At 30.1% G+C, this 16,088-nt stretch overlaps 1 protein-coding gene and 2 long non-coding RNA genes across 3 annotated transcripts; 2 read left to right on the top strand and 1 right to left on the bottom strand.

Annotated features, from left to right (window-relative positions):
* The first annotated feature begins 378 nt into the window (after positions 1-378).
* LOC108331248 (uncharacterized) lies at positions 379-2,998 on the top strand. Its single transcript, XR_001832352.2, has 3 exons — positions 379-572; positions 664-1,995; positions 2,127-2,998. It is a non-coding gene; the product is annotated as an uncharacterized LOC108331248 (long non-coding RNA).
* A 6,892-nt stretch (positions 2,999-9,890) lies between these two features.
* LOC108330608 (protein ENHANCED DISEASE RESISTANCE 2-like) lies at positions 9,891-11,142 on the top strand. The gene has a single exon (XM_017565101.2). It carries the CDS (start codon positions 10,158-10,160, stop codon positions 10,974-10,976), a length of 819 nt encoding a protein of 272 aa, XP_017420590.1. The 5' UTR covers positions 9,891-10,157; the 3' UTR covers positions 10,977-11,142.
* Positions 11,143-12,322: 1,180 nt separating this feature from the next.
* Positions 12,323-13,850, bottom strand: LOC128196325 (uncharacterized). The gene is made up of 3 exons (XR_008248526.1): positions 13,574-13,850; positions 12,725-12,908; positions 12,323-12,624 (listed from the first exon to the last, which is right to left on the bottom strand). It is a non-coding gene; the product is annotated as an uncharacterized LOC128196325 (long non-coding RNA).
* Positions 13,851-16,088: the final 2,238 nt, after the last annotated feature.

The following is a 16,088-nucleotide window of genomic DNA, read 5'->3' as shown; positions in this document are numbered from 1 at the left end:
TATTTGAGTTGTTAAATATATAATTCTTTTTATGTATGATGGAACTCAGCATTTTCCATTTTACTTTTTTAATTTGAAATAGTCTCTATTAATTTTTTTTTAATATTTTAAGAATAAATAAACAAAATGATGGAGGAAAGGATACCTAATAATTTTTAAGTACTCAACAAAACAAAAAATTAAAAAAAATTAATTAAATAAACTAAAATTTATGATATATTTAAAACTTAATCACCTTATGTATAGTTGACAAGCATAAATGAATGATATATATAGATGAATATTGAAATCCCAATTTTTGTTTTTTAATAATACTAATAACAAATAATTATGGTAATTACTATTATTATTATTATTATTACAATGCATCAGTTCATCTCTGTAGTTGGGAAAATAGTATTTGTTGTAACCCCGGTTTGAAGTGAAACAAAACCTTCACTGTATTGCTTCCTCGCGTTTTGAAATTTCAGAGTGGAATGGCGTACGGACATCACAAACCCACGCAACCATGGATCCAGGACGCACTACCTGTATTACTGGTTCTTCTGATAGCAGTGCATGTCCTCGCTATGGTCATTTTTCTCTCCATTCATCACTCTTATTTTCAAATAAATGTCACCATTTCTATCTCTAATCACTCTTTGTTCATTTGATTTACTCTAGGTGTATTGGATTTATAAATTAGCCACCCAGAAACCGACGCAAAGGAGAAAGGCTCACTGAAGGTCAAGGTCCGTCATTTGTGAACCCTAATTTACCTCCTACAGAAAAACTTAACCGCTGTAGAATGTCCTTAGTCTTCATTTTACTGGTCTTGTTTGATAATGATCGCAGAATTTATCATTTCACTTAGTGCAAAATGGATTAGATTCATACGCAGCATCTTAGTGTCGCTTCCACACTTGTTTATATTGTTGGGATTTTAATTTATGGTCTCTTGTAGAGAGCATGCTTTTAATTCAGATAATTTATTGGGATCTTATAATCAATTTTTTCAGCCGTTCCTGTGTGATGTATACCTCTGCATTCTGATTTCTCAGGAACAAATAAAATCTAGTGTTTTTTTACTCAGTAATTACTATCGAAGAGTAGTTTTTCTTTCCTGTATATGTTCTTTCTTGCACGGCCTCTTTACAATTACCAGCACCTATCTTTATAATTCCCTTCACCACTAGGACAGCACGAGCATTTTGGGAGAAATAAAATGATTATCTGGTTCCATATTTAGTGCCTAATACATTTTTCTAAACTTGCGTGAATGTGTATTGTTTAATGATACAAAATATGTGTGATGGAATCTGAACTATACGCAGGTTATAGTACTACAGGCAATTATACTACTACTATATTTTTTTTATCTAGAATACTGCTACTCTATTAGATCATATGAACAACAAGTTTGAAATAGAATTTAATTTTATTTATTAAACTTGCAAGTTTAGCTTAGTGTGACTCCAGTATGTATTTTGGGCGTCCAAAATAATTTTCTGATAAAAGACGAAGAAGTTATTGGAGATACTATTGAAAGTATATAGTCCTTCAATGGTATGTACCCTGAACTTAATTAATATGCTTTTTGAGTGTTTCAATTCAAGTCGTGTAGGAGGTTGGTCAACCCCATGGAATTCCTAACGTAATAGTTTCTCTTGGAATTTGGCTTCTCTAAAGGGATGATGTGCACACCTCTGATTTCCTAGTTAACATTCTATTCTCTAGAGTATTCATAGAAGAGTCAAATCCCTTACAAGGAACTAATAAACTATGTATGAATTCGGTCGAGCTGCAACTGAGCTCAGGGTTTGTTATGTTTATGCTTTAAGTGAGTCTTGAAGTTTCTGATTTCGATAAAGAAGTGTTTCCCCAAAATAACTAGGCCATTACTTGCATTTTAAAGAAAGTCGGAAGCATGGGCATCCGCAATCTACAGTAAAGCGTTTTCATTTTTCTATACAGTCTAGGACAGCTTCTGCAACGCTGTTCTAAAATTCAAATAAGGTATGCATTCAATGTAGTCAAGCAAAATTTAAATCATAAACAAGAATGAATGAGCGTAATTTATTTTATGTTAACTCTAACTGTTGTATTTATACATTTGCCTCTGCAAAACTACTGTCTTCACTGGGTAGGAAAATGAAGCAGAAGAAACACGTATTATTGTCATATATACACGGCATGTCAATGTAAGATTCAGCTCACACCTGAGACAAATAACTTTGAGGAGCTCTTGAGAGATGACGTGGCCCATGCCCTATACGGACCCGAACAATTTTAGTAAAACTCAAGCACACTCAATCACCGGTCACACACCAAAAAAATATAATCTTAGGATGACATGTGTGAAACATTTAATGTAATTGAAACAAAAGTATTTTAAATCTTCAAAACACTCTAACCTGTTACTAAATTTCAATCAGAAAGAAGTTTAACCGAATATGCTCAAGCATTGATTGTCCAATATTCCTGTGAGTACCATCAAATTCTGGTCTGTAGTGTATATTCCCCTTTGCAACTACCAGAACTACAATGTCCATTGGCGATAGAATAGGGTAATTATTTTTTATGATTAGAATTGTTGGTAGGGATTGAAGTCCTACAAGTTTATTTTCCTTTCAATTGCATATATAAACTCGCCATGATTCCACCCAAACTTCCAAAGCCACTGCTAGATTCAGTTGTCTCTCCTTAGAATGTATGTTCGAATTTTCTGTGGAATTGTTAGTATTATCTCGCCCATATGATACGTTCTCAGATGATCCGAGATTGAAACTATCAGTATTATCTTACCCACATGGAACTACTAAATACATGTTTAATTTGGTGCTTAACTCTTTCTACGTCTGTTAAATATGTGGAAAATAAGTGGTTTCCCAGTAGCTTTCCTTTTAAATGTGATGTGGTTCATGCTTACAAACGATTTTGATGATTTTCCAGACACACTATTTGTGAAGTTTCATTAATTTCATCAAAGGATAAATTAGACCCAACATGATTAGACAAACTAGCAGAAAAGAAACAATAAAAGGGTTTTCCTCACTGGACAAATTTTGGACTTAGAATATATAGAATGTGTGTTTACTGAAATAAGTTATTTATTTTAAAATTGTAGATCTCACAGGTCATATAGATTGAAGAGTTCAATACTAAAGTCAACAAAGAAAATGTTTAGCTGAAGTTATTAAAAAAATGGTTTTTACCGATAAGAAACAGTTAAAAAGTTTTAAGGTATCTGGTTCAATGGATAAGTTATTAAAAAAACCTTTCATAATTTAAGCAATTCTCTCAGTCAGCCATGTCCATCTAACCTTTGGAAAGTGTGTTTGTTGCTGTTGTTGTCTTCAAAGGCATGTTCCCGTTGCTCGTGGTCTACTATTATAATCAGATTTTGATGACAGCACAGTTTTTGTCAAGTACCTTGAAAAGATTTTCTAACAAACTGCGCCTTATCTATCCGAACCATAAAAGTTAACACCAACATAAATTTTATCATATATATATATATATATATATATATATATATATATATATATATATATATATATATATATATATACTGGGTTTTAGTAGACAAAAATATCCTTATATATCATGGATTCTAAGTTTTAAGATTAAGGGTATTTTAATAATTTTTATTCTCAAAAAAAAAAAAAAAAAAAAAAAAACTCAAACCCTTACTCACCTCTCTCATTCCTCTCAACTCTTTCTCTTTTATCTTTCTCACTTCAATTCTTTCTCTGTTATCCCTACTACTGTAGCCCCAATTGAAAAAATCAAAAATTTCTCTCAACTCTTTCTCTTTCATCTTTCTCACTCCAATCTTTTCTCTGTCATCCCTATCCTATTGTAGTCCCAATTGAAAAAATCAAAAACACTTGCCGTTAAACAATCTTACAAAAAAATGATTTTATATGAGTTTTCATCTTATAAATTTTGTCTTATCTAATTTTATCCAATTTTCACAAGCATAAAGGAATTGGTAATTGACTTGGAAAAAATCAGTTGTTAAACAATTTCTTACAAAAAATGATTTTATAATGAGTTTTTATTTTATAATTTTTGTCTTATCTAATTTTATCTAATTTTCACAAGCATAATGACATCAAAGGAATTGGTAATTGGCTTGGAAAAAATCAGAAACACTCATTGTTAAACAATTTCTTACAAAAAATGACTTTATAATGAGTTTTCATTTTATAATTTTTGTCGTATATAATTTTATCTAATTTTCACAAGCATAATGACATCCAAAAGAATTGGTAATTGGCCTGGAGGGTTTTTTTTAGAGAAGATGATTCAACATATGCAGATGATGAAATTAGAGAGGTTAGTGAAGATGGTGAAATTGAAGAGATCTTGAATGAACATTTGCTTGAAGGTGAATATGAAAGAGAAAGGATTGAGAGCAATGAAAGAGGTGAGTAAGGGTTTGGGGTTTTTTTTTTTTTAAGTTTTGAGAATGGTTTTTTTTTTTTTTTAAGTTTTGAGAATGAAAATTATTAAAATACCGTTAACCTTAAAACTTAGAATCCATGATATATATAAGGGTATTTTTGTCTACTAAAATCTGGTACACATTACTAAAATATACCAACTGAAAAACAGACGTACGTGCGTTAGCAAATCTCATATATATATATATATATATATATATATATATATATATATATATATATATATATATATATATATATATATATATATATATATAAGTTTTAATAATAGATAGGATTTTTTTAGTAGTAAAGAAAGGTATCTCACGAGGTAAAAATATTAAAATGGTGTAATTTTATCTTCAAAATTATAAAAAATAATGTAATTTTAAAAGACATGCCAGTTTAATATAATTTTATTATACTGAGATTGTATTAAATTAACACGACTTAAATTATAATTGAAATGATATATTACAACGAACAGAAGGTCTACAAAATTTTTGTAGTGAAGAAAACAAGTTTTTGTAGTGACGTGATGGTTAGATGATTGGTTTGCTTTGGTTTGATTTGATGAACAGTTGGGTTGGGTTTATATGACGCTCCTTTCACTCCTATTCAACATCTTTTCTCTTCTCTACGTGTCGTTATCTTCTACATTCAAAAACATAATCAACACTTCCCTTCGATTTTTAAATTACGTTGCTATCCATCCTCTTCTCATCAAACTACCTAAAAGCCCTAAACAAAAAAGACAAAAAAATAAAAGTGTTAGTTTTTTGGAAACAAAAATACTTTTTTTACCTTTTCTGGTCAAACATGGACTTTTATAGTTTTATATTAACTAATTTAATTTTCAGAACTTTAGAAACATGTCAATTTTTAAGTTAAAAAGACTAAAAATTCGACACGATTAAGCAAATAGAGAAATATTCGACACGTTTGATTGAAAGTAAATAAGCTGAAAACACATTTTTCTTCTTAAAAAGACTAGAAGTAGAAAATAATTGATTGTTAACAAGTTTACAATTATTTTAATGTCATTCATTAGAATACAAAGCTTAAAACATAGATAAAACAATTATCACTTTTGTAATTATATATTTTGCTTTTTCTTATTCTTCTCTTATTTAGAAGTGCATTTAAACACTAAAAATTAATATGAAAAATGTTGAGAGGAATTATTCTTGTCCTTATGGGATATATATATATATATATATATATATATATATATATATATATATATATATATATAGTTATTCCATAGCTTTTCACTTGTATTTGCAAAATAATAGAAAAAATATACATTTAGTTATTCAAGAGCTTATAACGTAACGTATAATGCAAAATAGAAGTAATGTATAAAAACGTTAAAAAAAATATACAATGAGTTCATTTATCAAATAATTTTTATATTTGTTTATACTTATAAAAACAATTTCTATATGTTTTAACTCATAAAATTCTTAATTTACATACATTTATCATTTAACAATGATACTCAAGAGCATGATATTAAATATCAGTCAATAAAGTTTTCTATTCAAAATACATCTATCTTCTAACTTTGACATTTCAAAACTCTCACGAACAATTCATAGTTCATAAAGTTTAGTCTAGAGACATTCACTTCTAGTTTTGATGTTCAAAAACCAAGTATCAAACACCATTTGATAAAGTTATCTCTCACGAAACATTCGTCTTCTAATTTCGACACTTTAAAAACTCTTGACAAAACAAACACACTCAAATGTAATTTATAAAGTTTTGTCTAAAAACATGAAAAAAATGATGGAGTTTAAGTTGTTGCATGGATGAAGTGATACATTTGATAAGGTTAATGTTTTATATTTTGTTGAGCATGGTCGGATGTTATCTTTTTAGATAAAAATATATTAATGATGTGTGAGTTTCATTGTGAGTAATTTTATATCTTTGTTATTGAGTTTTATAATTTTTTTAAAATATTTGTGAAATTTTTACGTGGGACATTTGACCACTTAATTGATAACGTTGACTTTCACTACGACGGAGTTAGTGCATGAATAAGAATCAAACTTTTTAATTTTTTTTTTAATATTTTATTTTACTAGTGAGTATTTATTGTATTGCAAAAATATTTAAATTAATTAAATTTTAAATAAAATATAAGTAACCTACATTTAAAAAACAATTTTTAAAAGATGAACATAATATTTTTATTTCAATAAATCAAAGTTTGAAAAAGTTAATAAACCAACCTCTGTCTAAAATAAGGTTCAGTTTTTTAAATAAAATAATTGTTAACAAGAAATTAGTTTTTCAGAAAAATGTTTTCGTTAGTGTTCGAAATTTATTAAAAATCATAAAATTTTATGAATATCTTATTATATTTAATGGTTTTTTTCTCGCTTTGACAGTTTTCAATAAAATTCTATCGATGGAGAAGAAGTTTTAACGACCTTCTGCTAATAAAGTATTATCACAATTGGTAAAAATATATATATTGGTGAAAACACATTGTGTTTATTTTTTCTTTATAATAATAAAAAATAATAAAAATGTCATTATTTTTATTTTTATAATTATAAAATTAAATTTTTTAATTTAGTAAGTAATTTTACTTAAAAATAGTTAAATTTTAAAAAAATCAAATAAATTTTATTTAAAGCATAAAATTGAAAGATAAACGTAGGGGAAAAAATTACTTCGTATAGATAATATAGGAATTAGTACTTTTTTTTACGTAGATAATAGATTATCTAGGTTTGTGATATGTAAATCAATGTATATGCACTGTGTTTATATTTATAATGGCCTCTTTCTTATTTTGGTAAGGGCTATTTACATAAGAAAATTAAATATGTTAATATTCTTTTCTCTAACATCAATAACTATCCCTAATTAGAATGCCTGAACCATAATAAAAGGAAAATAAAGTTGTAAGGATTTTCCAAATAAATTAATCATTATAAAAGTAAATATTTATTATTTTTTCTTATCACTAATCACATTTTTCCATTAGGTACATTTTCATGATTTATATTGTTTTTTTTCCTTCCAACAGTGACAATTTTCACGACTTTCATATTAAGGATCAAACATCATTAATATACTCGTTTTCCCTTAAAAGAAAAAAATATACATGACTTTCATTTTCTCTTCTCTCATTTCCTATTTATCATTGCCATCATGGATTTATCCATGTTATCAACAAGTATGGTTGCATTTGATTCTTTCAAAGGACTCAAAGTAAAGATTTAGTCTCAAAAAATATATATAAAAAAAACCTTAATTAGTCGTTAAAAAGATACCATTTTACTTCTCATTATTGATTTATATTATTCTTTAAAACAATTTTAAAAAATATATTTTTTAATAATTAATTTTTAAACTATATTCATAAAAAAAAAATCATAGGCATATTAAATGCTTAGTTCTCATAATCTAAATGAAAAACATCATATACAAAGAAGGAAATGTGATATATCAAATATAGATGACAATAAAAGATATATTATGCAAGAAAAAAATGTGGGGTGGATTGAGTATTTTAACCGGTTAGCCTCTTTAGGTCCATCCCGTCGTACATACCAATGACGGACTAACTCATATTTGGTTTGCATAACACGCATTACTTGAATTCATAAAATTTAACAGCTATACATTCTGTGTTTTCTCTAAGTAACTTATTTATACGTTTTATTTTTTTGTCCATCCAAAGGTAGTCATCTCGTTTACTTCTAGTCTATCCAAAAACAACTTCCTTATTCACATTTATTCTCTTGTTTTATTTCTATCTCCAATAGACTTGTACTTAAAAGTTCTAAATTAAATTTTTTGAATATTACTTATTTTAAGAAATAGATCTATATAATTTATTATTTTTACTCATTTAATTAAATAAAAAATAAGTTATTGAAATTTTTATGTGAACCACAAACCAACTATAAATTTGCACCAAATGTATAAGGGTGTTGCTCCCTCCACCACCACACCTTTCTCCCTCCACCTCCCCTTTACTATTTTGTTCCTCAGTAAAATTTTATTTTTAGGGTTATTATTTTTTAATTTTACCCATTCACAACCTATTTCACTAATAACCTATTATAGTCCCGTACATGAGTAAAATACTTTTCTTTCATTTTAACATTATATTTCTTTCTCTCTTCTTTCGTTGTTGTGAGATACTACAAGTTGCAAAGGTTGGTGGTGGTGGAAAGAATTATAAAGTCTCCCTCTTGTGGTGCAGTGTCGCTCTCGTGGTGCAGTGCGTGGAGTGGTGCAGTGCGTGTCGTGCTTCCTCGTATTCGAATAAACCTTGAAATAAAACCCTAAAATAAAAAAAGTAACCTTTAAACGGAGGTGACATCCGTTGAAGATGTCACCTCCGGGTTACGTTTTTTATTTTAGAGTTTGTTTTATTATGGGACATCCGTTGAAGGATGTCACCTCCGTTGATGTATACTTCCTCACGTTGGTTGATGTTCTGGATGCTCCTCGATGTTCCTCCACACCACGACGACGATGCTCCTTCACACCACGGCGGCAATGAAAGCTTTCAAACCAAAAAAAAACTGGGAAGAAAAAGGAGTGAAAGTGTGGGAGGTCGGGAGGTGAAACGGAAATGGAGAAAGGGGAAGAGAGTTCCGTAGGTGGGTGTTGGGAAAGTAAAATTAGAGTTTCAAATTATTTAAAATAGGATAAAAGTAAAAATCTTTTTAAGTTAAGGATATAATTGTATTTAAAATAATGTGGAAAGGTGGAAAAAGTATAGGATAGTGGTGGAGGAAGCAACACCCAATGTGTAAAGAAATTAATCTACATTTCTTATGCAAGGCAACCCGTCTAACTCAACCCAAGTATACAAAACAAACAAAAGCAAAATAGACTGGTCCATATTTTTATTATGGATACAAGATTTTCCTCTACTATTTTCAACTAATAGTTAAATATATATAAATGTTTTTCTATCCATATAATAAATAAAAGTTTGTCAGATATTTCTCTTTTTAACTATGTTAATTTGTCCAAAACTGAATTTCCTTTTAAATGTGATTAAAAAAATTTAATTCCAAACCATAAATTTTGTTACTAAAATACATTTCAATAATCTTAAATATTTTCTTATAATTCTTAATAAAACAACTCATCATACATAAAAAAAATATTGCATAACAATAAAATCAAAATTAAAAACCATTCAATAAAGTAAATGTACCTAATTTAAGAAAAATAAAAGAAAAAGTAATTTTAATCAATATGTTAAATATACTAATTAACAAATTAGCTTAACAGAATTATACAAAAATAAAATATTATGTTAAAAAGATTTACATTTTAATTATGGTAAAGATATATTTAATTAGAATTCGTCTATGAAGTCCAAACCTGCACTATAAAATCAGCGTGGCTGCTGCGATGACAGAATACGTGTGTAGAAGACTCAAAAGAAAAAAAAAAAAGGAAATAGAAAAATCGCGTTTGCTCCGTGTGGCGTTACTCGTAGATTCGACGAAACGCAAGGGTGTTCTGGGTATTATCTTCTCTTTAACCTCAATCCTTTTTCTTGATTGATATACTAAACACCAAACAGCAATAAAGGGAGCAAAGCAGTACTTGCGTCGTGTTCGGTTCTGTTCTGTTCAGCGAGTAAAGACAAAAATCTCAAAACCCAAAAATCACATCGCAAAATCAAACCAATCCGAATGACATGAGCGCGTGCATCCAAACCTAGCCGCTGTCGCCGCCATGTCCCGCACCGCCTCCTCCGCTCACTGGACCTCCGACGCCGTCCGCGGGGGATCCCTCCGCCCCGTCGACCTTGACTCTGGCACCAACGGCTGGGCATCCCCTCCCGGCGACCTCTTCCTTCTCCGCTCTCCCAATTACTTCACCAAACACCAAAAATCCCCCGCCGGCGACTACCTACTGGCACCGGCAGGTATGGACTGGCTAAAATCCCAATCGAAGCTCGACAACGTCCTCGCTCGGCCCGACAACCGTGTGGGTCAGGCCCTCCGCCGGGCCCAGGCCGAAGGCAAAGCCCGGAAGAGCTTCATCTTCGCCGTCAACCTGCAGGTCCCGGGGAAAGAGCACCACAGTGCGGTATTCTACTTTTTCACTGACGAACCGGTTCCCTCCGGTTCACTCCTGGGGCGGTTCATCGATGGCGACGACGCGTTCCGAAATCAGCGGTTCAAGCTGGTGAACCGGATCGTGAAGGGACCTTGGATCGTGAAAAAAGCGGTGGGGAATTACAGCGCGTGCTTGTTGGGAAAGGCGCTAACGTGTAACTATCACAGGGGACCGAACTACTTCGAGATTGACGTGGACATTGGGAGCAGTGCCATCGCCAACGCTATCCTGCGCCTCGCGTTGGGCTACGTCACCAGCGTCACCATCGATATGGGATTCGTCGTGGAGGCGCAGGCGGAGGAGGAGCTCCCGGAAAGGCTCATCGGAGCGGTCAGGGTTTGCCAGATGGAGATGTCCGCCGCCACAGTTGTCGATGCGCCCAACGCTCCGCGCGGCAACAAGGTCAACCACCTCAGTGGTAACGATGAGTAAAAGTTTTAGATTAATAAATAAATAAAATATAACAGTGTATTTTTTTAATATTAAATGTTTATTTAGATGATTTAATTTCGCATCCCCTTCCGCTTGGTCCTCGTTATCGGTGTATTATTAGGCTCTTTTTTCGGTGAGTAATAAATAATTCACTGAATTTCGGTCCATTAGAATTTCTGCCATTACTTTTGTTTTGGGATTTTATTTATAAAATTAGAAGTAGTGGGACATGGGAATGACGAAAAAGGGTTCATTTTTAGCATCAGTGAAATTGTAATTGTGCACGTTTGGGTTGGGTTTGTGGCATTTTTCTATGGGATGGGGAAACGACAGGTTTGGTCGGTGAATCTTTTGGTAGGTGGGCGGCTACTGAGGTGGGTGGCAGCTGCCTAGGGAGGAAATGTAATGGAATGGAACCTCACATGCTGTGGAAAAGTTCCTTATTACGTAGCACTAGGAAACCCCCTTTTCTTTATCAACACTATATTTTTTCAAGCTCTTAACATTAATCTTATCAAACGTAAGCAACTGTTTAATTTTTTTGTGAAAGTTTGATCGAAGAACATTGCAAAAGTACCGACCAACACCGATACAATGGGTGCTTTGGCTTACCCTGTTTTGGTTTTATTATGATTCATGATTCTCACAAATCATTGATCAACCAACCATGGTGTTGATTTTTAGAATCAAACAGCACACTAAACGTACTTTTTGCGTCGTGTTAAGATACTTCTATTCTATTGGATGATAACATAAGTGCTGTGCTGGGATTGGGACAGCAATGATGATGATTACTATTTTAAAGGATTGTGCTGTCTTTTTGTTCAGAATATTGTCATGGCTTTAAAATAAAACTGTACCAAACTTGTTACTGTACAGACAAATGAATATAGCTTTAGAGAGTTGTGGTTTTAAGCTGGAATGAGTGAAGAGGTGGATGCTCACAGAAACTATAAAAAAATGAGTTAAAGACGTTTTGGTCATAGCTTTAATCGGGATTATCTTTTGCGTGTCATTCGTTTTGTATGTTTTCAATTTAATAATTTAATAACTATGACTAAGCTGTGTATGATTATGATCAATAATGGCCTTTTGTCTCACCGTATGCTGTTTTTTAGTGTAAAAAATTGTTCTATTTCCTTCTCGTTCACCGTACCAAACTCTTATGAGAAAGTGGCGATGCTTTGCAATTTGCTGGTTTGAAAACGTCGAAGAATACTATAAAATATAAAAAAGTGAAAAACATCACAGAGTTTTGAAGTTATTTTCTTGGAGAAAAATTCAGTTCACGAATGAACTTTCAAAAAAGTAGTTTTCTTTTTATCCATACATATGTTGAAATGAAGTTGTGGTTGGAGTTAAACCTGGTATCGTAGCTCATGCTTAGGCTTACAGAATCTGATTCTATTTTCAATCCCTTCTTTTAATAATAATAAGGACAATTGGTATTTTTGAATATGAAAGGAATGAAATTGAAAGCAAGTTGTCAATTGTTACCTCATGAAGAGGAAAAGCGATAGTTGAAGAACAATCTCAATATTTGGACGCCGATTTTTCTGAAAGTCTAAGGCAGAGAGCTAGGAGGTATTCAATTACAGTAAATAACTCTGTTTATGTCTCCGGTTTAAGACTTTTTTTGCCTTGACACCTATTAATACAAATAATTGTTATCATCGTAAGTAACATATATAATTAAAATACATGTCTACAATGAAGTAATGATAATACTTCACTAAATCATTCCTTACCATTGTCCTGCTATGTTGAAACAACCTTCCCCACATCAACCATTTTTTCAACTTCTTCGTCCATAAGCTTGTGTCTGTAACTTCTCTTCTTCATGAAATATCTTCCATTCATCCACTCATCTATCTCATTCTTCTCTTCAAGTTCTTTCTCAGGATTCAGAGGTGGTGGTGGTCTCGTCAGCCACTAGAACCCAAAGGAGAATGGATTTACTCAATAAGAATCAACTTTAGTGCATCACATCAACATGAACAGAACATTCCAAAATAGCTATTACCAGAACTAGCACACTGTAAAGGTTCTTTCTGTACCTCATCATCAATCATTTCTTCATTCATAAAATCATTAAAAGTAACTAAAAAAATGCACAATTCATATTCCAAACAGATAAAGGAAAAGGTTAGTATTCCACTGTCTTTTTTCTTTATACACAAATATTAATCATTAATGTTAGTCTTTGTTGAACTCACAAGTCATTCCTCCCTTTCCTCCATTTTTACTACCAAGAAAATCTTAAATCTCTGCCAGTTCTCTTCTTAAAACAAAATTCAAAGAGATATTTCAAGCGTTAACGATTAATAACAATGATTTACTTAACACGTCCCTACACTACAATTGACCTTAACTTGAAAAACATAAACAGACTATTTAGAGCCAAAGTTGATGGAACAACTGAGAGATATGATCATTCTTATTAATCCTGTATTGTAATGAAAAGCATATATTAAACCCATTTTCCCTTTCAAGAACTGAACTCAAAGAAGTCGCAACTTTTCTTCATAAGTGTATGTATTAGTTAAAGAAATGTATCACCCATCAGATAAAACCAAAAAGATCAGCACGTCGTTTACCATTCAACATTCGTAGCCATAAAATGCTCAGTTGTTACCATAGTTTGAAGCTCATCAACGTGGTAAAGTTCAAACTTATGCCCTTTTGCAATGATTTTGTCATCTTCATTCTCTATCTCCAACACTTCTATCTCTCTCTAACACAAAAAGCTCAAAGCCAGTAGATGAGTTTTTCTTGCTTTTGGCTTAACGATCAACCTTTACAGCAAGGTACTCTCCATTGTTTTGCCAGCACATATTCTAGTCACTGACACTAAAAAGATTCTTCCGTTTTGAATTCCTCTTTACCAGCTGCAAGATATGACAGTAAGAACATATATATATATATATATATATATATATATATATATATATATATATATATATATATATATATATATATATATATATATAGGTGCTTCAACCATCAATAATTAATAAAAGACAAGCAAATCCATAAAATGCAGTTAAGTAATGGTAAGTGGAACACACTTATATTTATTTCATAGACAAGTTACAAGAATATTATAAAAAGTAAATTTTTAAACTTTTAGAAAGAAAGAAAAAATAGAAAAAAATAATATTAAATAAATATAAAAAATTTATGTGTATAAAATAAAATATTAAAAATTTACGTCAAAGTATATTCTTTTAATACAGTTAGCTAAGGGTGGGTTTCCATCATCCAATTAAGCGATAAAAGAAAAACTGCAAGAATTGGATTAGTTGCTGACTATCCATTACAACATTTACTTGCATTGAACTGAGAATTTACAACTTTAAAGAAATTCAAATGCATCAAATTGAATTGATTTTATTTTAAAGATTTAATTCTTTAAATGTTTTATATAAAAGTAATTTAGATTTATTTTAAGCTTTTTTTTGGAACAAAATACTCCGGTTACCACTAAATAATCCACTAACACTGACAAAAAAATCACATAGAAATTAATAAAAAATAATTATTATAAAAAATATCAATAAAGAAAAATATTATTTACAAAAAAATTGTCTCACGAATATTAATTCAAAAAATTAAAATTAATTCAAAAATAAAAAATAAAAAAATCACTATTGCCTACAACTTTTCTGTGTAAAATTGTCTCACTGAATTTTATATTTATGTTTAGTGTAAAATTGAATTGATTTTATTTTAAAGGTTTGATTCTTTAAATGTTTTATGTAAAATTATTTTAGATTTATTAATTTTTTTTTGGAATAAAATACTCCGGCTACGACTAAACAATACCACTAACAGCAACAAAAAAATCTTATAGAAATCAGCAAAAAAATAATTATTATAAAATCAATAAAAAAAGTATGACTAACATTTACTAAAAAATTGTCTCATCGAATATTAATCTAAAAAAATAAAATTAACTAATGTCCATCTCAGAATAATCTTGAACTACATTAGTACATAAATAATTTTAATAATATCAATAAAAACTTAAAAATGACAACTTCAATCATAAAAAAAAAATTATTATCATTGATAAAAAAAAACTAGTACTGACAATAATTAAGAAATAGTCTTATCAATATTGGTAAAAACAATTTGTTTAACATTAGTTGAAAATTAACCTTAATTTACGTTTTAGCCAAAAATATTATAACCGAGTTTAACTTTAAAAAACAATTGGTATTAAATAAAAAATAATATCTAATTGAAGACTTTTTAATCAAAACTTGCCTAATTATAATTTGACCGGTGTCTCACTGAAGAAAACATATGAAAAAGGAGACAAATTTTACAAATGAGAAAAAACTTCAAACTCTTAAGTCTGTAAGTAAAATTTAGAATAATGTAATTTAAATTTTTCTCTAGAAAAAAATTGACCATTAAAAAAATTTTCATCCAAATTTAGTAAGTGTTTCTTTTCAACCACAGAAAATATCTCATGTACCAAAAATATCTCATGCAAAACAAAAACAATAGTATTCTCTGCTAAGCCAATAAGACAAACAAACTCTTAATCAAATAATTAGCGTTGTTGATTAATCCAAACCATCAGCAAAGAAAACTTCAAAATGTTCATCACATCTCAATAACAAGTCAAGCATGTCCCTATTGGAGACCATAGTACAAATTAAGCACTAAATATCTTATAAAAAAAATTAAATTTAGATATATGCTTATTTTTTTTATACATTCTTTTATTTAATTTTAATTATACTAATTTTAATATTTTAATACGCTTATTTGTACAAATAACATCCCCATTTTCACAATGGCTGAACTTTCTTCTAGTTGGACTTCCATGTTTAATTTTACCAAAAAATAAAACTTTCTTTCATTACTTCTATTGTATTATTATATTTAATTATTCTTTTTGTATAGATATTTTGTGTTATTTATCATGTATCGTTTTATTTTTGTTCAGTCTGATCCAATTGTTAAAAATTAGACTACTCTTACTATTTGTCCAAGTTAGCTCGCAATCTCAGGTTTTTGGAATTGGATTCTGTGTGATGGTAAAAAGCTCCAATTTGATTTTTTTTTCACTTGAGAATTCTCATTTTGTGTTTCTTTGAA

The sequence above is a fragment of the Vigna angularis genome, chromosome 4, assembly GCF_016808095.1.
Source record: "Vigna angularis cultivar LongXiaoDou No.4 chromosome 4, ASM1680809v1, whole genome shotgun sequence".
NCBI lineage: Eukaryota > Viridiplantae > Streptophyta > Magnoliopsida > Fabales > Fabaceae > Vigna > Vigna angularis.
Note: the sequence above shows the minus strand (reverse complement) of the source record. Positions and strands in the feature narration are given on the sequence as shown.